A 24369-nucleotide genomic window follows, 5' to 3' on the forward strand; every position below is an offset into this window, starting at 1 on the left:
CATTAGGCATGATGTCATCTCTTCATTTTTTGTTGGAGGTATCTAGTTTCAACCTTCCAATGATTTTGCTTGACCTACAGTTACCTGGATCATCTTGTTTAACCTTTAAAAATTCTGGCACAACATTTTCTTTTTCCAGTTCACTGGAAGTCCCCTTGGTATGCCAAGATTTGTTAAAAAGCAACAATAATGGTTTAGACAGTTCAACTCTATTAATACTCTTCTGTGCAAGTTTTCTAGTCCGACAGAGAATTAAGGAGGAAATATTATTACCGAGTTTCACTTCTAACTTCAATTTTAGAAGAGCTGAACTTCTGCTAGAATGACCTGTGAGCATTTTCATAATGAAGTGTAAAGCACCCATCAGTATCTTTGCTATAATGTTTCAAATAATCTCAAGTGCTTCTGTGCCTTGCAGCCGCAAAACATTTGAAATATTACAGGGACAGTTTGCTTTTTATATAGTTGTTCCACTATATGTATTTCCTTTTGTCGTTTCTCTCTTCCTCCCACCATTTGCCTACATTTTATGGGAAAGCCTGGAAGTTTTACAGGATAAGATTAAAGGACAGATACGAGAAGAAAACCCTGAACTTTTGTATGGTCTTGTAAGCAACCTTTAAGGCCGTGTCTGATAGAATTTTTAGAAGCTTTGGGTTCAGCTGATGTTAATAAATAATCAATGCAATAAACTTGTTTTCGGTAAACTCCTTAAACTGTAGAGGTTTGAACTTAAATGGTATTTAAACACTAGCCCTCTAAATTTGGCATGCATTATTTCTGAAGCTATTGATTAAACATCTTTCATCTGCTGTCACATCTTATGGCATTTATACTAGCAGGTGGAAAGACAAGATGCTGTATAACAATTTCTGTCTTATTACCCTACTTTACCTGAAAATACAGATAAAAAAATTTCTTTGGAAAAAACAATAACAGTATGAAACAAGATTCAAACTGAATTTAAGAAGCTTTTAAAATAGATTAGTGGATTCATCATTGGTTATAGCTCTTATTTGCTGAATGGAATTACTAGCAAACTGTCAGGTATATCTACTAAATCAATACCTAACATCTAGATTTCAATATGCTCAGTTTGAAGCATATTTGAGTATTTCTTCAAATACTTAACCTCAACTTCTACTCTCTTATATGGGTAAAATACAACAGAACAGTGGAAATACAATGTTTTTGTGAATGCCTTTAGTATGTGTGGATTAAGTAAGAAAAACATTTGGCTCTTTACGTAAGAAGATAAGAGCAGTACAACTTGCAATTAATATGAAAATTTGAAGTTCTCCCTAAAATGGCAAAAGTGACTGCTTGCTTGTGGGAGACGGGTTACCTAGAAGAACTTTTTCCTGACATTTGCTGATACCACCATACTTGATTGACTTTATAAAGCCTCCTTCTAAATCACTACACAACACTAACCAACCTACTGATCTATCAAGAGGAATGAAAAAGCTAGTTTTCTTTTTTCACATCAGGAAAAGTGACCGTATTAATACCCTGTTATGTAGAATCTCCCCTAATACAAATATAACAACGTAAAACAATTTCAGGATTGTTTAGGCTTTGATTATGTCCATCTGCGCACTGCTCTAATGTTCAAAAGCCCTTTCCAGTGTGGTACCCAATAGCTTATTTTTAAAAATAAACTTTGTCTGAATTAAATTTTAGTTTTGTTAATTCCTTATCTTTCTGTCATCCGACTGCATACCAGAACTAGACTTTTTTTTTTTTTAAAATAAGCTCCGTTATTAGAGAGAATACAATGTGAGAAAACAGCTACTAACACAGGCCACAACTGGACTCTCAAAGGACTGTTCTAAAAGACCAAATCCTGAAGAAGTATTATCAACCTTCTCAATTTCAGTGGAGATTCCTTTCATAGGGATTTGGGTTCCTGGGATTGAAATAGTCTTGGAAGTAGAAGAAACAAATCAAAATAATGTATCTAATGAATGCTAGTTATAATGACCAAGAGAAGCAGGCTAACCCAGTATCTTCTACCTGCTGGGATTTTGGTCCCCTGTCCAAGGCATCTCTCAAGTCTGGAGCGCTCATTCTAGAACTAGCTTCAAGTCTTCTGACAGGAAGACACATATTTTCCACAGAATTTGTTTGTTTGTTTGTTTCAGCATATGAAACACCAAATATTTTTAGTCAATTCTACTTTTACCAACCCAGAACATAGGGCCAGTACCAAGTAAACTGGAATCCTGGCAATAAATCCTTTATCAATGTTTCTCACCTCCCCTATCATCTCTGCACTAACAGAACATTTTCCATTACTGAAGAGAACTTGTACTTCCTGCAAACAGTGGAATCAAGATTACAAAACCAAACTAGATCCTAAATTTAAATTTCAATTTATTTTTTTTGAAGGAAAGACAAAGCTTTCCTTCTAAAAGGAAAAGCTCTGTAAAGACATTATTTTCCGATATGAAAACAGATAAAGGTGGAAGTGATACTAAGACAGAGCCACATTGACACTTGCGCAGCTCAGTTTACATACATAATTACCCTAATGACGTTCTAAAACATCAGAAGCTTGCACCCAAATTTCTGTTTACAGCCAATATAAAACCAGTTTAGACAATCCCTCTTTCCTTAGCAAGTATCTGACAGAACTATTTCAAGTAGCTAAGAAAAAAGATACAAAATCCATGTGCTTTGTGCCTGTGCTGCCAAAAATGACTTTGGCTGAGATAACTCTACAAAAACATTTGTTAACATAATGTTATTTATTTCCTTGTTTTGCCTAACTGCAATGTTTACTTTGTACCTGCGTATGTTTGCACTTTTATTATGTTCAAGACCATGATTTCAAAGAAACATGGGTTCGTGCAAGAAATATTTAGTCTGATTTTATCAGTCTGAAAGACTCAATGCAACATTCTTAAAGCAACACCATGCAAAACGCCGATTCTCCCATTTCATCTATGACCTGAAGTTGTGAGGAAAGACAGGAAATTTACCCGATTCCTGGAGATAGCGATACACCAAGAAATTCACTTCGTCACTGGTTATGCTCATCTTAGCCCAACCTCAATATGATGAGGTTTACGAGAAGTGTAATCCACGCTCTGTTCAAAGGGAAAGAAAAGAACAGGTTTTGTTTTATCTTGATTTATTATGAAATTTGTTATCAAAATAGAGGTGGCAATTGTTAAGGTGTTTAAAGATCTCATATAGTTATTAGAGCTCTTATGTCGCAATGTGAGGCACCCATTAAATATTGTGAATCAAGTACTCAAGCTGGACTGTACCTTTTATTACAATTAAAGAGCAGTATTTAACACACATGAGAGATTCAGAAGGAGCGTTTTAAATCTTGGAAGCCTTTGCAAATGTCAACTCTTTTACTTCTGTGGCTTTACTACAGGTTCTTCGGACACTCCTTTTTGCTGTGTGAGTATTTTCTTTTCAGCACTGCTGGCAATTACAGTCACGTATAACAAACCAAATCATAACCTTTTTGCAGACCCAAATTTGTAATCTAGTTTTCTGTCCAGTAGCTCATCCACTGAAAAGACAGATCCTCTCCTTACAAAACCATATTACGCAGTGAACTTTATTTAAGTTTCCATAAAATAGAAACAAATCTAAATTTAAGATGAGCCTGCACATTTTATTACTGGGGTGGGATGGGGGGGAGAGAGAGAGAGGAAAAAAAGAGAGAGAACGTCATATACCTTGTGCCAACAAGGAATACAAATATCCTGGCATTATATAAAGTTACAATGTCTCTGCTGATTAATGGTGAGCAAGAATTAAACTTCAATTATTCACTTAAGTAATAGTAACCTTTAGGATGACAGTTTTACATTACTATTTTGGGCATATACTCTGATAATAAAACCGTTGTTTTTAGATGATAAATTTGAACATTTTCCATTAAATCTTGATGATTCATTTCTGTTTGGGAATCTGACTTAAGTAGTTTGGTTTTAAAAGCCGTAAGTACTTCTCAGACATAAACTTTGCAACTTTGTCAGCCACACCATACCTATAACTAATCACGTAAAGATCTGGATGCAGAAGCACACACTACGCTCTTGTCGCGTATTACAAATGAAAGACCGTAGGCGTGTGCCGTTTGTTTCAATTTCCCGTATGTCTCTTCTTGGCAAGCGGAAAGGTCTTTGTTCATCGAAAACCTCTTCAGTAATTCCTGTTGCCCAAAGTAGCACCTGCTACTGCAGGCAATGCTGATCGACTACAAGTTTCCCCTGCTGATGATTTAAACCAGCAGGTCACTCATGACTGTAACAGATGTCTCTGCATATTTATGTAAATGGAGGTCTTTCGAACCCCGGTAAGCCTTTTATTCTCCTGGGCTGCTATATTTCATCAATGGCTCGGATGCTGGTTTTCCATAAGAAACCACAGCTTGCTAATTTGGGAGACATCTTCCTCAAGTATTCTAGTCTTTATTATGACAGTTTGTGCTTCACAGAGAACAAGAAGAAACAAAATACTTAAAATTGTGTAGTCTCAGTGAGGAAAATTTCATCTACTTTTGGAAAGGATGATCACTTTCTGCTAAGCTTCTGGCCGAGGACAGTATCAGCTGTATCCAACATCCAGTCCTGTCACACATGCCACGTATTGCCCAGGGAAGCCATTCAGTCTCTTTTCTCCTCAATCCCTCATCTGTAAAATGGGCTCAAATTTCTCTGCCACAGGATCAGGAGACTGGAAGCACCGGTAGCTGTAAGGGCTTTAGTTACCAAGGTCGGCGACTGCGGGCAGTGAAAGCACCACTTTCAGTATAACTTTGTACATGCTTCTGCCAGATAAACAGACTTGGTTCTGAATAATTAATAAATCCTTGTGCTCCTTTTTGCATAATCATTACCATACAATGAAGAACAAGACAGACATTCATGGCAACAGTTAAGGCCATTTTCATCCCTGTCTGAGTACTTAAAATACATCTGTATCACTGCTATGGCCGTGATAACAATAAATCAAGAAACTCTGATAGCTGTGGGTTTAAAAAGAACACGCGACATAACACTTCTAAAAGCATTTTAAAAATAGCAGTTTCAGAATTTGGTGGTAGGAAAGTTGGTAAAGATGAAACCTCTTACAAAAATTCAGTTTCAGCAATGACGTACTTTGTGGTAAAATGAACTTTATTATAAAAAAAAAAAAAATCAAGAAACTACAAATGCTGTTTCTGGATGCATCCTGCTAATTTAAGACATTAACATGGTATTTCCCACACACAGAGGGTTGCTTTGGGAAAAAGATGGGAAGGGAAGGGAAAGGAGGAGTGTTGTTTTTTGTTTGTTTTTCTAAATACGACTTTTCTAAAATGAATTAAAACCAGAGAAAATCAGCCTGACTGCAAAATAGTCTGACAGCCCCAGAAAATCCTCCACAGCAGCTACCTTTGTATCAGAATCCCAAGCACACGGAGTAGTTGGATTTACAATGCATTTTCCCTGAAGTCAGTCAACAGGAATTACTTTGACATATGTGTCGGATCGTATCTTTATACACATTGTTACCATGCCATAAATAACCAGATGATCCCCACTCATACATTTAAGGTTTCTTCACTCCCACAGATTCCACTGCAGCAATCAGATACACAACTGCAAAGCTTTTACCCGTCCAAAACGATACACAGATCTTGGCTTTGACCCAGAGAAATCTATTCATTAGAAATGTGGCTGAGCTATGAAAGACCATACTCAATTTCATTAACGCTCTTTTTGATTTCTTTCTTCTCCACAGATAAACACCCCAAATAAAAGAGGCTACAGAAGACATGGTGGGAAGGAGAGGAGCATACTTGTCTTTTGTGTATTTCCAAGTCTGGTTCACAAGGAACAAACAACTAGCTTCCCTCAATTCAATTTTTTTTTAATGTAGAAATGCAAAAGTCTGTAGAAAAATCACAGAAACCTTTAGTTATCATTGTGATAGATTTATTTCTGCTAATTGATGGTCTCCTTTTGTTACCGGCGACTGGTATTACCTAGATTAATAGTTTTTTTAAAGAAATAAATGATAGCTTATAAACAATACCGATGTGCCTTTGGATACACTTCACATTTAACCTAGCAATAACACCTTAGTTCTTCACAACGTCAAGAGGATTTACAAAAAGCATTCAAACACGTGTTTGAACTTTCTTTACTTGAAACACCTTTTCCTGCACCCAATTACACATAATGGAAAGTTCTATTTACTTCAACCTCGCCTTAAAAATTTGGGTTGTGATCCTGAAGATATTTGAGAATGTCCAAACATGTGAGCGGAGCCCACTAAGACTTCCCAAAGTATAATGGATCCCAAACATTCAAAGCCCATCGGTGGATGGGTTGTCAAGGTAATGCAAAATTAAATTTAACACTTATTTTAAATGAACACTCAACTCTCGGTTCTGCTGGGATAGATTTGCAGAAATGCTTCCCATACAGAGGTAAAAAGCTGGGGGGTTATTAGCTCAGATATGCTACCATTGTGCTTCTAGGGCTGCTTGGCTTTTGCTGAACTAAGTCATTCAGCTGGAGTTGAGCTGGCTCCAGCGAAGCTAACACTGCAGCACACTGCCCTGTGCTCTGGGCAACCAGGGCAGCTTAATTCCTGGAGTACACCACCAGACCTGATTTGGCTCCGTGCACCGACTGTTCTCAAATTAAACCTTCCTGGAGCACTGGGAATCTTGCTAATGGGCCGTGCATGTGGCTCTGGAGAAGGCAGCCTCGTGTATAGCTATGGTTCAGCACAGCACTAGCCAGGTCGACTAAGAATAGTTTATTTACATCCCATCCCCTTACTCAAGGATTGCTCTTCCTTCATCCGGCGTATTTTAGCACTGTTGCCATAAATAAGGGAGATCTGGCTGAAGAATCAAGGGAAAATAACTTTTTCAACTTTGAAGTAGCATCTAGAGACACGACTCCTCTGCCTCTCTTGTAAACGATGCTCACAGGGTCCTCCGGGGCTGTGTCCTGCCCTCCAGGCTAACCCCGGGGCAGGGGACGGCCGAGGCTATTTCAGGAAAGGAGTTTACATTTGCTACTTGAAGTAGCATTGCCATCCACAGGGACTGGGAGTTACCAGTCAACCTTCCCCTCAGGAAGGCGGAAACAGGCCAGACATTTAGGGAAAACACCTAAACTAAAACCTAAACCTGAAACCTAAATAGGAAGTCGGGCACTTCCCATTTCTGCATCCAGCTCGGCCGACAGAAACTCATCTGATGGCCAGTCTGCCCCTCAGCTTACCCCCTGAAGAAATCTGCAAGCTCCAGTCTGCTTTAACCGAGTGCTGAGCAGTTGTCAGCTTCTTGGACGATTTTGGGGGGGTCATTATTGTTAAATAAACACCCTCCCCTCCAAAAAAATCACCCCCAAACCCACAAATTTTCATTTACCTCCTGGAGCGGTTGCACTATTTGCCTACTTATTTGACAAGGCTAGGCCGAAATGTCTTTTCCCAACCGAAGTTTCAATGACAACAACATTGCAATTAAAATGATGGTGGGGGAAGAGGAATTGTGTATTTGCTTTGGGGAAAAAAAAGGCAAAAATGAGAGGTTTCATAAAAATGAAAACACTCTCAAAAGTTCAAATATTTAATGTCGCCAAATTGATGCCCTGATGCATGGGAACCAGAGTTCATGTACTTGTGCTCCCATTTTCTCATCCAAGATGGCTCCACGCATCAAGGCGCGTCTCTCAGGACGACTACAGTCTCCCCGGCTCGGAGAAGAGAATGTGAACACGAGAACTAAAATAGACTCTAGGAAGGCACCGTGACAGCATAGCCAAATCAATGTGTTACTGTTTTGCATATGCTCTGTAGTTTAATGAAAAACAACATTTCCCAAAGCCAGAAGCCACTTCTCACAAAACGAGTCACTTAGACAATCTCAGTATTTTCTGTTGAAAAATACTTTCATCAGAAACTTTCAATGAGCCCTACGCTTCTGTATTTCTAGGCTGTGTCTTACCATCGAGCCAGAACGGAGTCAGCAGCCAGCAGCTCTTCCCCAAAGGCTAACGAGCTCTGCTTGGCCCACACCATTGCATTCTTCAGTCTTGGCTTTTATTGCAGCTGCCTCTTCTCGAGGAGGAACTCCAGTACGTTTCTTTCCCAAAATGCCAAAACCGAACTTCTGGAGAGGAAAAGAGCATACTCGGCCCCCTCTCCCCTCACAGTCTCTCCTGCCATTTCATGAAGCTAAAGAGTAAACCGTCTTTTCTTTACAAGCATCCTGACAAAGGAATGAGACCATTGCATTCCTGCTGATTACAAGGTATGGAGCATGCAGCGTGGTTCTTTCCAAACTCCACCTATGCCAGACACCAAAATAACAGCGAGCCCTGTTCAAAATGCAGCTTGTGCATGCGTGACTTCCAGACTCCTCCTTGTAAGGCTTGAACTTGACACCTTGCTTTAAAAAAACTAAACCTAAAACATAAATAGTTACCCCTTCTAGAGATCATGCACTTAAAGCAAATCAAGACGTGCTCACAGTAAGACTGCACCGTATCTCCCTGGCCTTTCCTAATGAGGAGGCAAATAGTTAACTATCCTCATTCTGTAAATGATCACCATAGGTCATCCAAACTATTTAATGACAAAAATGAGGCAATTCAAACCTCTCAGAGCTATCGTCCTAGGCTCTTTACAGATGCTCACAAATGTCTTTGCATCACTTATACTGTTAATATTTTGAGGTTTTCTTCACAAGCCCAGTAAAAAATTTGCTGGTTTGGGGAAAACAAAAGCTGAGATTCTGCAGAACACGGAAGTCTCCTTCAAGAATGGTTATTGCGCTGTACAGTGTGTGCTGTCTCACTTAGAGATCTGTCACCGACGTTTATAGCAGCTCAGTAAGGACAGGGACCTCAAAGAAAAAAAGCAATAGGCTTGTCAGAAAACCTGCACTGCCAAATGTTAAGGCTGGCTCTTCTTTTGGTTTTTAGTTTTAAGTCTATGTATTTACATTGACCTTCTGCTGGTTTTTAAAAGGCCACACTAAACCAAAACAAACCCAGGGAGCCCCAGATCATCCCCATTCTCACCACTGCCTGTAAGGCCATGTTCTGACAAAAAGAAGTAACAACTGCAACTGTATCCGAGATCGTCAGGAAAAATGGCAAGGATATAAAAAAAGGTCTAACTTGGATCCTGACATGTTAGGGTTTCTCACACAATTAATCACTGAACTCAACCATATCAGCGTTCAAAATCCGGTGCCAACTGAAGGAGGAGGAGGTAGAAGTAACGACAACTATAGACATGTGGCAGTGATCAATGAACCTGCAATTCTGTCTTGAAGATGTCACTCTTGATGAATCAAATGCTATATGGGCAAATCTGACAAAAATGGGGTTTTCATTTAAATAAAATAAAAACTTTCATCAGGGAGAAGGTCGGTTTACTATGCAATACCCATAAAGACATGCTTTTGAACAGATGAATCTTTCTTTTTTTAAAGCATAACTGGGCCTACTGTATTTATCCTTTTAAAAATCTGCAATAAATTATCAAAATGGTTGTCCTGTCCTGGAAAAAATGTTAACAAAATAATACATCATCCAGCAAAACATCAAAACATTTAAAAAAAAAAAATCAAACCTACTACAAAAATATTAATAAAAATAACTCGGCCAATTAAAGACTTTGGTGGACAACATTGCAGAAAGTTTTATTTCCGCATGAATACTACTTTTCTTTAAATTATAGATTACATTTCAAACTGAAAAGCCATTTGGAACCAAACCCACATCTATTTATTTTTTTAAAAAGGGCAACTAGAGATATTCCAGCAATTTCTAAGTGCTATTCAAACATTTTTTAATTAATCAACAATTTCCAGCGCAAAATAACTAATTGTCAACAAAAGACAAGCCTTTCATCACAAAATTCCCAGCAAATTCTACCTCCTCTATCAAAAGATGCAGAACTGTGCATCAGGTCTTTCATACTTATAATCTCTTAGTTTTATCAGGTTATTTTTCAGTTCTCAGCTGGTTTACTTAATTACATCAGCCTCCAGCATTTCAGTTCTAAGAGTTCAAGTGGATCTTTTCCAACTCCCTTTGCTGCAGAGTAAAATGGGTTTTCCTGTATTGATCTTTCCTTTTTGGCACTTTGCTAAGCGGAAAAAAAAGCAAACAAACCCAACTGCTCTTCTTAATTAGTGCAATTGTGTTATACCTCTTTTATAGCTTAGTTCTAAGAAGAGGCAACTTCAATGAATCTTTTTCTTTTTTTTAATAAACAAAAATAATGTTTACGCTAGTATATTGTATGGAAAGCCTGGGAAGCCAAAAATAAGACTGATGGGAGAGTAAAAGTTGACAGTAGTTCTAGAGCTTGCAAATGAAATTAATTGTTTTAAAATAAAAAAAGGAAGGAATTAGAGAGGCTTGAGAAATCAAACCACATGATTGGATTTAGTTTGAGAATTAAGATACCTCATCAGTCTTGGAACAACTGAAGTCAATTGGGAATGCTGCCACTAAACAGAACAAGAATTTTCTTCCTTACATGAGCACAAAATGGCAATTAGGACAAACTGGGGGACAATAGCATGTGTCCACTCATTTCAAACCAATTAGTCCAAAACACATGATCATCTGACTTTGCAGTTACTTGTCTGCGTGCGTGTGCATTTCCACGTATGCATGGAATGCAACAAGAAATGTGTTTTAAATCTTACAAGTAGTGCTACACGCTCAAAAAGTTAAGGAAGATTGCAAGTTTAAAAAGATGGCACAATTACTCTATCGATACTTGCTTTTCTTGATTTTTGGCAAGAGGAACAGGTTATTAATACCATCTCAAATTTAACTTTTCACCTAATTTACCTGGATTTTTACTAAAATGTCAACAAAAACAGAAGGAGCAAACATTAGCATTTACATTTTTCATTGGTGCTTCACATTGACAGAGTACTGAGGTGAAAGGAATATGGTGGGATGAGTTACTACCAGAACTAGTTGTACCCGTTTCATTTTCTTTCTGTGACCGCAGACATGAGTAAAATAACACAGCTGAACTTTTAGAATTAACATCCCCCAAATATTCAGAATAAAGCACAGTTTCTTTTTCAGCTGTCGACAATTTCTCTGACACGTCACAGTAAAGATCCACTAAAAGTTCAACGTGAGGTATCTGAGTCCCGAGCTTGCCTGTAAGAATGGATGTAGACAGACACCCGACTGGGATGAGACAGGCCAAGGTCCAGTAGGTAAAACATTTGCCTTTGAGGTGCCACCATGTGGCTGGGACAGAAAAGGAGCTTCCAGAACCTCCGCAGGGCCCTGAGCCACCCGCTGCAGGGGCAGCAGGGGTTAGCAGGCATGATGGCCGTTTTAAATAAGGCAACACCATAGCACGGAATGCAAGAGAGATGGGCCTGGAAGGACAAGTGAGAGACAGCCTGAAGGCCTTGCCCAAAAGATGGAATATCTGAATAAGGCTTTTTTGGTTATTTCTGATTTTTGTCCTGCAACTTTGCTGTTTAAATTGGTGCAACTCCGGTAGCAGGGGCCAAAATCATGATTTTTCCCAATACATCTGAGTACTTTTAACTAGGCTGCAGAATCAGTTTGTGTATCGCTTATGCGCCTTATTTTTGAAGAGCGAGATAAGGATAAAACATCCACATGCGGCTTTTACCGCGTTCCTTACATAAACTACTTCCTATACCACCCTGAGGTATCACCACACCGCTATCACCTTACTGGTTGCAGTGGTATTAGTGCCAGCTACAGCGGCAGGTACCTCCACCACCCAACACGTTACGGACGGGCACGGCAGGCGTGTCGCATAAACGCTGTGAGAGCAGGGGGGTGACCTGCAGTACGCGAAAAGGGGCCCGAGATCCTTTCTCGCCTGCGACCTTGTGTTTAGTTCCTCTGGCCCAGAGCAGCAGGGCGCGGGAAATGCTCTCCGGGCGAGGGGCAGTGAGGCCACGCAGAAGGGCTGTTGGTCCACATACCTGTAGGTTTGTGTTACTCCTCCTCCTCTCCCACAAGGCCCAGATATTCAGTAAAACCTGTGCTTCAATTCCATGTACGTTTGGATTCCATCCTATTTTAGCACCTTTTAGGACGGCTTGACACAGGCGCAGTTAGAGAAAGACTAAACGTGAAAGCCGTTCTGGTACTACTGTCTCATGACAACTACGACTCGTGTTGCAAAACCGATCCTTGGACTTAGCAAAGCTCTACATGTAAGACGATGTAAAACAACAGGAGTCTGCCCTGGACTAAAAACCTCCATTTTTTTAGCCATGCAGACTGGCCCCACAAGGCTGCAGAGCCCTAGAAGCAGTGGTCAGGAGAAGCACCAGTGTTGGTCATCACACGTGGGAGGAGGACATGCACATCCCCGACCCCTCACGAGTTGGGGCCGGGTGCCTGCCCCACGCGCCAGAGCCGCGCTAAGGATCTGCGACGGTCTACAGACCAGCCAGGAGCCACAGCAGCCCGGCCAGTTCATGTCTGGATGGCCTCAGGCAAAGGGAATGTGCCGCGACGTCATTAAGGGGGTGGGTTTTTATTAGCTTCTGCTAATAAGCTTAGCAGATGTTACTGGGAACAGTTTGATGTTATTTTTCCGTCATTTATAACTTTATTTTTAATTTTTCCCTCAGAGCAAGCAAAGGCAGTAGATCTTACCACATATTTCAACCTTAACTTGTTTTCCCTGTAGTACTGTTAAAAGTGTAGCTGAAGATTTTCTTTATTTTTATTATTATTATTATTGTACAAAGGGAAAAAGTATTTTTCCCATTTGCCTACAATTCCAAAATAGCCGAAAGGATTATACTCAGAGTTAAAAAGGAAAAAATACTTTTCAGACTCACAACACGGAATATTTCATCCCCCAAAACAAGTATTTTGTAAATTTTAGATTATGTGAAAACAAAGAATTATAATGGAAACTATTTCAAACTTTTATTACAGCAGATCCTATTATAAACTATTTATAAAGATATTAACTATGGCTATAAATACTTAATGTTTTCTCTTGAAAAATCCTAAGAGAATGTCAATGTTAAATGCTGTAAGGACAACGATTATATAGGATAGCACGATGGAACAACAGAAAAATAAACACACCAATTCAGGTATTTCCATGCTGTGTATTTCTACCTCCAACATTTAGCTCTTAGTGGAAACCTGTTGGTTTTGTTTGTTTGTTTGTTTAAACACAAGCTTCACTCAGTTTACTCCTGGTTTATATTGGTTTGAGCTCTAGAGAAGGGTCACTAAATGCCTCTATTTTTATGGAAGGTATAATACTACTTTCCTTGTTGGAAGGTGGAGGGGGAAGGAAGGATAGAAAGACTTAATTTGCTTTCAGAGGATGCCTGCAGAAACTTCTACACAACCACTGGAGTAAAAGCTCATTTCTAAGTTACTTTGCTGCATTCACATTGCTAAATATTTCACAGAGAAACTTGCCATAAAAATCAATACAAAGAATTAAAGACTGAGAAATCTCCATCTTATGAAAACCACCTCAAGCATCAACTTCAGATACTGTTTTTTAATTTATTTCTTTTAACTCTTCCTTTGTATGCTCTATATCCAGACTGCAAATAGCAAAGAAAAATTCACACGTAGCATACGCAGTAGTATAATCCAAGTTGTACAACACTATCCCACATATTATCTGTCTTTTCATCCATCCTCCTTCCTTTGCATGCTGTAATTGGCCATCAGGGGTGAGGCAGTCTCTCTGTCATTTAGGTTTTCCTGGCTTTCTGTCTTACTGGTAAGACCAGTGGAATAGTTTGTGCTTCTCCTCTTTAGCTGGAGGACATCTGACCATTTTTACAAACGTATCACTGACCATGTATGGAGGTACCAAATGTACAGAGGTTTTTTTCCTCCCCCAACCTTCTATCAATGTTTGGTACATTTCAATATAGTATTTTGCTGTTTCCTCCAGTCTAGGGATAGCAGGAGAGTTAAGCAGCAGCACTTTGTAAGGTTTGTGTATTCAGATAATGTTTTAAGAGTGACTTGCCAGTCCTCAGTTTTTTTGTTTTGTGGTGGTTTTTTTTTTTTTTCATTTGTAGATGGGTGAAGAATGTACAACACAGAAAGATAAAGAATCACATTTCTGGTGGCAGCATCATTAAGTCCTACACAGCCCTAATATAAATAGCAAAGTCTATAGATTAAAAGGCAACGCTAAGAGGAAAGCTTTTTAACCTACTTTTTTTAAAAGCTAAACAGCCTAGAAACTAAGATGAACTCAAAAATCCTTGGGGAGTCAGAGACAGACATGACATAATCTAAGTTTTTCATAAAAAAATTTCAGCGGAATACTTATCAGGAAGGATTTTAATATATTATGACACAGTTATTAGTTAGCTCAGATTAAATAAAAAAGCACTCCCCTGCTTTAAAAGATCAAGATACAGAGAACTGAAGCCTTAAACCCATACATACAGGGTCTGAGAAGCTTTTAAAGGTTTTAATCCCTAGACAAGAATTGTTTTGTCAGAGAATAAAAAGATTCTAAGTTTTCGGCCTTCCCTCCAAGAAGCACTCTAGGGAAGCTAGAGGTGATTAGAAGCATTGAAGTAGATGTCAGTCATATGTTTGCTACTACAAAAATATTATAAAAGCCACTGAACATCAGTAGGATTTTGGGTGCCTAAAGGCTCGAGGGTCACAGGCTGGAAGGGACCTCGGGAGGTCTCTAGTCCAAGCCCCTGCCCAAAGCAGGGCAGCTCTGGGGTCAGACCAGGCTGCTCAGGGCTTGGACCAGGCAGAGCTTGGAACCCTCCAGGGACAGAGACGGCACAGACTCCCAGACCGACCTGCTCCACTGCCTCACTCTCCACGGCAACACGTAGGAAAAAATTTCTCCTTGGACCCAGCCTGAACCTGTTGCAACTCGTACCTCTTGTCTCTCACCCTCCTGCCCTGCGCCGCTGGGACGAGCCCAGCTCTGTCTCCTCAGCGATCCCTTGTGGGTGCTGTAGGTGCGGGGGGGCTGTTAGGTACCCCTGAAGTCATCCCTTCTCCAGGCTGTCCCAGCTCCCCCAGCCCCTCTTCATGGGGCAAGTGCTCCAGCCCACCACCCTGGGGTCCTCCCAAGCTCCCTCCAGTTTGTCCACATCTTTCCCGCGTCGGGTCCCAAAACTGGACACCGTATCTAGATGTGGTCTGACGGGTGCCATATAGAGGGGAAAATCCCTTCCCTTGATCGACTGGCTGCGCTCCTGCTCATACAGCCCAGATTATTTGTTTCTTCTAGTTCACACAAAGAGAAATTACACTAGTGTTATAAAGACACAAAACCTCCATATGGCTTTAAAATGAACACCAGTATCGGTGTTAATTGAAAGGAAGTAATTTTTCCAAATTGGAACAGCTTCACTCATTGTCCTCTTTACTAATTTTATTTGGAAAAGAATTTTTATTTGGAAAAGACATGTAGCAAGGTAGATCGGGTAACACCCCATACTGTCATGCCTACTGGATCTTCCAAGGATACTGTAACCAAGCGGGTATTTTAGTCATCCAGCTCCTGGAACATAATTCTCCAAGGCTAGTTAGCTATGAAATTCCCTCTACTAGGAATGGGGAAAGTTATGTGCCTGTTTCAAAGATTTATGTGTTTTCCTGTAGCTGTGGATTAGACACTTGTCTGAGACTGGGATTCATTGCTTCAAATTTCCCCTCCAAATCTAGGCTCCAGTTTGTACCTTTGGCTGTAGAGAACTGACTCAGTATTTTTATTTGGGGGGGGGGGAGAAAGGTGGCAGTGGAAGTGGTATAAGAGATTTAAGAGACTGAAGATTAAAGTATTCACTTTAAGAACTAGCAGGTTCAAACTCGCATTTTCCAGCTCCCACTAGAGCACACTTCACACTTGGTTACAGGTTGTTGAAATGAAAACTCTGCGGAGCAAAGACTGTGGGACTCACAAGCCAGAAGGATGGGGTAAAGAAACAGAGATCAATAACCCCTCTTAATGATCCCTGGCTTATTGCAGGTATCTTGCAGTTGAATCATGAACCACATATGCTTCAATTCTTTCACCATCAATGAAAAATATGCATAGTAAGTATGAGCATTCGTGTATTCTTTACTCAAAGATGAATTTTTGTTAATTTTTTCACCTTCACCACTATTTTTTACATATGTTTTACATTTCCTTATTAAGGGAAGATATTTTTGGTCTCTTCTTATTTCTACAGAAACTCAAAAGTCTTTGTAGTATTATGCAAGGAGTAGACATCAACACCTATATTTAAGTATGACACATTATAAGCTTATATTATCACTTACAATTTGACTCCATTTTAACTATTTGGACTGTAAAGCTCCATGGTGAGTGTTTGCCTCAGGCGAAATTTTTTCTGGAAGGCATAAGCAAAAATAGTTGTTTCAGAGTGATTGTGGGGAAAACCCAATTTTGCTGATATTTATCCAGCTGTTTCAATGAGAATCTCTAGTGCTTCCACACTTTGGAGCAGGGACTTGGCATTTGGCAGAGCAGTTGCTCTCACTGCAAAGTGCCTTTTCCGTCAGAGTGAAAATCCACACAAATTTGACTAAAATAAAACCTCCTGAAAATACTACTTGCATACGCTCTGCACAGATTTGTTAGAGGCCTGTAACTGAATTATCAAAATATTTCCCTTGCATTAATTTTGCTTCCTACTCAGGTGACCGTAGCTCAGAGTCTTTTTACACGAGGGAAAGCAGACACAGACTGATGCAGAAGAAAGGGTGAGGGATGGGACAGGGACTGGGAAAGGCGAAGGGCATCATGGCTACAGGCTGATGGACCATGGAGTTGGGAGTCTCAGGTGTCTCATCTCTTTCCAGATAGCAGAGAACACTCTTTCTTCCCAACAAGTATCTCAGGAAAAATTAAAGCCCAAATATAACACCGATTTTGAAATTTCTCTGCTGTCCTTCACAATAATTTTTATCAGTAGTTTATTCCTGCACATTTAGATGGTGTGATTTAAATGCCTTGTAGTTGTATTTATTAACATTTTACTTTCATTATTTTTACAAGTTAAGGATTTTTCCCCCAAGCACTCAATTATGAGACTTAGCTAGTTTAGGGAATTATTAAAAAAAAAAAAAAGTCTAAAAGTGTCATTTTTTTTCAACAGAAAGTAGATTTTTCCTTCCCTCTCCGGTTTGTTTTTTCTCAATTAAGAACAGGCTTAAATAGCATAGCTGTTTGCTTATAAGGACCTGTATTTTACTTTGGTCAAATTTAATTTGAAAATTGCAGACATTTTTAGCTCTTAATAAACTGCTAATATTTAGTCAACTCCTTCGAACATCAGAAATGCACACAAACACACACTGTTCACTGCATGCTCATTCTCAGGGACTAGATTCAAAGCCAGAAAAGCAACAAAACTTTTTCTTGTCAATGCCACTTTTAAAACGCTGGGTTTTGAGGAGGTACATTTTTAAGTCTTTTCAGCTGTCACTGAGCAATATTTTGGTACTATAAACTACACAAAAGGCGATCAAGTAAAATGCATCAGTGAAGAGCCATCACTTAAATTTTTATTCACTAGCAACTTATACAGAGCTGATCTGGAGCTTGAGAAAAGGGATATTCGAAACCTTACTGTTTGCAAAGAAAGCAAAGATTTACTCATAAGATTTTCACAATGATGCAAAAGATGATTCCTTTTTCTCCTTTATTAATAGATGCTTTAAAATTGAACCTGATGATTAAGAATGCTTACAACCCTCCAGGTCCAAAAGACATTTTTTCCCCACCAAATACACTGATGCAGATGATCCTCCTTCCAGTCAAATATCTTGTGAAAGAAAGCTTAAAGAGAGGAAAAGGTTTGACCTATTCTACATGTCATACTAATGCATCACCGTTACCCAATATGGTAATAGCTTTTTGTTCTCTTTATGAAAAGGAAAAAAAAATACTACCGAAGATACTTGGTAAAGAAATTTTACTTTTTAGCTGCTGGTACTTTAAATCCAGACCTATAGGCAAGTCTTCCACAATTACTAAAAACTGTAAAATACTCTGTAAGACATGTAGTCACTAAGATGCAATGGATATCTATTTATATTAAATGAACCCCTTAAAATTGTTTTACTTTATGTGAGTTAACCAGTAAGAGGATAATAGTTTGTCTCTTCTTTTTTTAACTTAAAACTCTCAGCTTCCTTATTTTAAGACCTGACATAGGCACACCCATACAGCACTTATCATACACCCAGAATCAAGCAGCTTAGATTTTTGGGGGGGCTAGGTGTAATAATTTAGGCACATCTCACTGACAAAGAAAACCAGTTACTATTAGTGATAAAATTCGCATTCCTTTTGGAGGGATTACAATATAAAAAGCAGGAAAATAAATTAAAACACAATATGAGGTGTTTTTATACAATCAATAATGATAACAGTAGTCTAAGAAAAGCATAGTTTTACGCACACGCAAATGCCAATTCTCACATAAAGAGATGGATATCCTACCTCAGGAGTTAACAGTGTCACCATTAAGGACTTTTTACTGCTCCGTATTTTCAAAGTGCTCTTAAAACATTAACTAATACGTTTCTCTGTAGGTTTTGGTGTTACACAGAGCTTCTCAGGCTCTCATTAGATGTCAACAATGGTTTAACCATTATGGTCATAAGTCACCACATCCATTCTCTTCCAAAGCGAAGGACCACAGTGCATCTGTGACGAACATAAATCTAAAGCACACGTTCCGCAAATTCACCTCTCTAACCTCGCTGATCATTTCAACTGTTAGTAACAAGCACAAAATAATTTCTACTGTTTCTCAAAAAGCAAAGCTAACCACAGTCTTTCTAGTTCCACCTCAAGTTATACCATAAAATAACCTGCCAATAATGTTACTGTGTAAGAATGGCTCTTAAGAGACTTTGAGTAATCCTTCTGACACAACGTATTATAAAAAGATCAGAAACATTCACCCGTGTGTCAGCTGTTCACTTGCCCCCCCGCTCCCCTCCCGTCCTGCTTTAACCTAGCTTTCAGCTCCCACTGATGCTGTCTGCCATTACAGCAGCAGCAACCAGCAGAGCAGCATCCATCCTCACCAGTGAACTTCCACAAAGCACCTCTTAATTAGCGCAGGGGGTGGCTGACATGCTCTGGGTGAAGGTTCAAGCGCTAGATCATCTCCAGATGACTGATCTCTCAACTGAGTTGCATATTTTTGACTATAAAAATCAAGGAGAGGTGGAAGAAAGAGAAGCCTGGGGACAAGAAGTCAAATAAATTTCTGCCAGTGTGGAGGTAAGAGTAAGTAACAAATAAACCACTGACTTAAAAATAGTTCTAATGAATCAAACAGCCCTGTGAATGCATGCACAGTGTTGTTACTTCATCACTAAATATGGTCCAGTTCCTTATATTATTAAATTTGTAAAATATTCCGTAAGACAGAGCCACTAAGATGCAACGTATATCTATTAATATAAAATGAAACCCTTAAAATGATTTTACTTCATGTGAGCTAACCAGTGAGAGAATAATAGCATGATGCAATACATCAACTCTTATAATCACTTTTCTAACTAAATACTCCCTTGAAGAAGCTTTATTTTTAAATTGGGGCAACTGGTTTATCTGAAGTGAATGCACAACTTATTTGTATTTTTTATAAGGATCCTTTTGCTTATAAGGACACTTCTATTTAAATTTTGTGCTCATGCAAAGTCATTTAAAACCAGGTTGCTAGAATGCCCATGAGGTGAAGCTGAAGGGGTAAACCGTTTATACTTGATGTCTACAATCACTAATCCAAAGGACATAGAAACATGTAACACACAAATAGCGACGTAGCACCTCATCAAGTCGCCTTACAATGGGTGACTGTTCAAGTTGCAAAGGCAACTAACTGATATGGCCTCTCCTGCCACCCGTTGCTGGAGCAGTCACCTCTTCTTCTGCAAAGGCGAACCCACTCCTTGAGCTTTTCTCTGGAACCAGCCCGCTGAACCAGATTAGCAGCATCACGAACTTCACACGTGGCAAGGTCTGAGCAGAGTCTGAACTGCTGGGCTTAAATTCAGGGCACTGGTGGCAAACTGCATGGTGAGAGAGCTGATGGGTAGGTAGGACCACATCCATGTATCTGGGGGCATGGAAGAACAGCTTCAATGAAAGGGCAACGACGGACACACAGTGAAGGAGGAGGAGGCTGCCAAGCTGCGGGAAGCAGCCTAGTGAGAGCCGTGATGGGCGAGAGTGCCAGCTGAAGTGAGGCTCCATTCCGAGAGCAAAGAAATGGTTTCCTATTTAATTCCTGCTGTTTAATTTCAGCCTCTAATGGCATTTAGGAAACACCATTTACTTTGATTACAGGTGAGGCTATAAAACAGGAAAGTTGCACAACTGCTTCTGCCTCAAGTCTGTATTCCAAAGATTTCACAACTCATGAAACATCCACACCACATTCCCCCACTGAATCACTCAATGGTGCTCAAAAAAAAAGGGAAAAAACCACAACCTTAATTTCCCCCTCCCCCTAAGATCATACATGAAAAAAGACTTGTATTCAGCAAGTGGAATAAATGCTAGCGGAATTGGTGCCTGTAACTATACCTCTAATGTAAAATGACATCTTTGTCATTTCAAGAAATCATCCATATTCTTTAGGTATAAGCAGGATAGTCGCTCGTGCCACTTTCAGAAGGCATTACTAACAGAAGAATAGAAAACTATATTTTAAGTAAATATTCCCAAGACAGAATCTAAAATGTTACTAATATTAAATGTGAATACACTATTCTGAAGATTTTGTCTTCATTCAGATATAAGATCAAACTATGCATGAAGAAAGAACAGTTTTGCACACTGAATACTCTTGCACCTCTGGAAAAATAGGAAAAAAATTCCCCATGGTACCGAGTATATATCCCCCGTGTTGTTCTTCCACGTTTGAAAGAAGTGTATCACTCCTCTTTACAATTATAATATAAAAAAAACACACAGGAGACGACCAAAGAGCTGCGAGTGCATCTCTAATTTTGTGTTAATTCAGAAATCAAACTCTCTCTAAGGTATAAATCCCCCAGGTATTCCTATTTCCCATATATCAGCTTAAATTTTGGCTGAATCTGGGGTAAGCTAACTGGCAGACCAACTTGGGTGGCAATGGTAGGGAACAGTTTACAGACAAAATTTGCTACTGTGTGCACTGGGGACACAATGGCATGGACTCGTTGAATCTCCAATCTCAATCCAAGTTCATCCATAAGCATGAAAGATAACACAGATGTAGTTAGTTTTTACTCAATTAACGTGGCACATCGGACTTTCTTACCTGTATGCACCACTCTTCTGGTAGGTAATATAAATAAGAGACAGAACAAGCCATTAGAGGACTCACAAACTATTTAGTAGAATAGCATCCAGGTCCATCACACTAATACTTTCTCTTCAGTAGAAAATGGCAGTTTTGAAGTCACAAATGTATGGCGGTAATTAGATGCTCAGTATTAAACAAACCAGATCAGGGAGGTGGTTTACCACTATTCTCTTAACAGCATCTCTTAGGCTTCTTGATAGCATCTAAAATAGTGCCTGGACTGCCTGACATGGCTGGAGAACCTCAGTAGCGTTACCTAGCATACCCATTAACAACAAAAACCGGGAGACAGACTTGTCACAGGTTACAGTGTTCAGGTTAAGGACTCCAACAGAAGTCATTTAGGTATGATACCTCATTAAAATTGTGCTCAAAAGCTGCTGTTGTGTCACCTGTGACACAGAAATGCTTGTCAGAAAACCAGTCACTAATATTTCTATTTTTTCTCCTGCATGGAAAGGCTGCAATTGAGTTTCACTGTTTATGGCTACTTCTGTTGGTTTAGAATCATTCTTTCTAGACTGGGCTTTGGGGGGGTGGGGAAGAAATATGTCTGGCCAATGTTACCTAGATTTAAGTTCTATGTCCTGCACTCCTGTAGGTCAATTAAAAAATTCCCGTCTTGCTTTATAAACCATCTTCACACAAGATCGTAACATAAACCATCTGTAAGAAGGCTGCATAAAGCTGACTGGCATGACTGGCATGTGGCAGAATGTAGTAATTTGTATGACAGATTTGATATAACTTCATTTAAAAACTTTTTAAAAAAGCTTTTAGGAGTTTAAAAACTTTAAAAAAAGATTCTTTAGATGTGAGTTAAGTTCTACTATTGCTCTCAATCTGTTTCAGAAATACCAAACCTAAAATCTTAAAACATCAAGAAGAATCTTTACATTCCTACTGCTTGCACTGAACCACTTCAGTTCACACGGACTCCTCCAGGGCATTCAGAAACCGTGGGGTCCAAAGTCTCCTTGTGGATTTTGTTCCATGAGATACCAAGCCATTCCCAAGGATGAAAAGGAGCCTGGTTACTTCCCAACAAGCTTGACATTGTTTTGCCATTTCCTGAATGAGCATATCAGTCCTTGGCCACCACACAAATCATCTAGTCAGGACAGGCTATTTTTATAGTTCCCAGATGGTCTTTATGTACTTTCATGCATGACATGAGCTTCACAGGATACAACCACTCTGGCGACCTTGCTACAAGTGAAACTGTTCTCTCCAAGCAAAGAAAGGTAGGAGCTGTGTCGTGCACATGGGTACATCTATTCATAGTTATGTCGTGCACTTTAGCTAGCACTGCATCATTTTATTTTCACAATGTACCTTGGCATTTGTCATTGGCAGGAGTTCAATTTGTATCATAAAAAATATACTGTCTCCAGTTTCAGTTCATTTTAGTTATCTGCGCCTTCCAAAGGGAAATGTGACAAGCCATTTGCATTCAGGAGTCGACTGGTACTTTTGACCCCAGCTCCATATTTTGACAGCGAGCACTCAGCAATATTAGCCATTTCTGAAATTATATTGGAGACACTATTGATATTCAGTGTTGCTGAATAAACTCTTCCAAAAGATTCCCTTGAGGCTGTCTTCACATAGTCTTGGAACTAGTAAGAAAAAAGGTCCAGATTCAAGTATTTTTACCTCACCATTATTAAAACTATATGATTGAAACATAACCACCAACTACCTCTAGGAAACCCAACAGACACCATGCCACAAATTACATTCCTTTCTGAGGATAAACGGTTATTCATACAAATTGCGGCTTAACAAAATGGGTAATTTACCACCTGTACAGCAAGTCATGTAAATGGACATAAATGGTGTTAGTCCATGCAATAAACCAACAATTTTGATGCGGTCAAGATGCTCACAGCCTCTGAAGGCTCCTTCAACACTACTGAGACCCTAAAGCATAGCAAAGTGCAACTGTAGTTTGGGAGACCAGAGGGAAGGTGGAGCCCGTTGTACAAAAGTAGAGATGACTGTTTATCTGCCCAAGAATATTAGTTATGGGGAAAGAATTTGAAAAGTGTCCCTGGTGCTTCAACTGCCCTTTTTGGCTCATTACTGTGTAGCTCCAGGCCATAACTGAAACCAAACTACACATCAACGACGGGTATTGACACATGACAGAAAAAGCTTGCGGACTTGGGCTTGTAACTAAGACAGCAAATAACAACTTCTGTATGGCAGCTATTCCAGAAACTGGCTAGACTGGTTTTCATATTCCACTCCACTTATGGGCACTACATCAACATACAACAACTTAGAGAAAAGTTGTTGATGATGATGGTGAATGGCATCTTGGCTTCAAATAGGTTTATATATAGAAGACGAGAAACATTTTATGGAGTTGCAAATGTAACAAAAAAGTGACAGTGCGCATAAAGCCACAGGACACACAACAGGGAAGATGCAATGTGACTTTTTTCTCTCACTTGTAACAACTTCATAATTTTATTACAGTGTTATAGCAAAATTCACCAAGAAACTTTGTTTTCTCTCTCCATTAGGGACTCAAGGGAAAACTCTGCTCTGGGTATCAGAAGCTCCAATTACACCTTCCAGTATTAAGCTCCTTGGTCTATACTTTCACAGAGAATTGACATTTTCCTTCCTCGTGTTCAAAATCCTCTACCATTTTAAAAGCAAGTCTGGTACTCAATACAGTCATACATCAATCTGACCTCAAAACTAAGGAAAACAAATGCCCCTGAACAAACTAAAGAAGAAATGCCGCTCTTGGATAGCTGAATTGTGCCCGTAAAGATGGCAATATACTATTATTGGAACCGTAGCCTCATTTTTGTTTGGTTGGGTTAGCTATGGAAACCAGAGCTGAAGGCAGAATGAAGCACGTGCCCCAGCTATGTGCTCTAGGCATACCCCGACCTGCAGCCTGGAAGGAGACACGACTCTCGCTCCAGAGTTTTGCTCTTCCTCCCGAGCTCTCCCGCGCTTTAGACAGAAGTCCGGAGGGAAGGACCCCG

At 39.5% G+C, this 24369-nt stretch overlaps 1 protein-coding gene across 7 annotated transcripts in view; it reads right to left on the reverse strand.

The window, feature by feature from the left end:
• The window catches only part of TBL1X (transducin beta like 1 X-linked), a 203517-nt gene that overhangs the window by 54492 nt on the left and 124656 nt on the right, over nucleotides 1–24369 (reverse strand). For 6 of the 7 annotated variants that reach the window (XM_052773754.1, XM_052773755.1, XM_052773751.1 and 3 more), the window contains one exon: nucleotides 2985–3092. The exons of the other annotated variant lie outside the window; for it this stretch is intronic. In XM_052773754.1, coding sequence (XP_052629714.1) covers nucleotides 2985–3042 — 58 coding nt within the window. In that variant the 5' untranslated portion in view covers nucleotides 3043–3092. The remainder of the gene's footprint in view (nucleotides 1–2984; nucleotides 3093–24369) is intronic. 7 annotated transcript variants of the gene reach the window in all.

The sequence above is a fragment of the Harpia harpyja genome, chromosome 22 (assembly GCF_026419915.1).
Source record: "Harpia harpyja isolate bHarHar1 chromosome 22, bHarHar1 primary haplotype, whole genome shotgun sequence".
NCBI lineage: Eukaryota > Metazoa > Chordata > Aves > Accipitriformes > Accipitridae > Harpia > Harpia harpyja.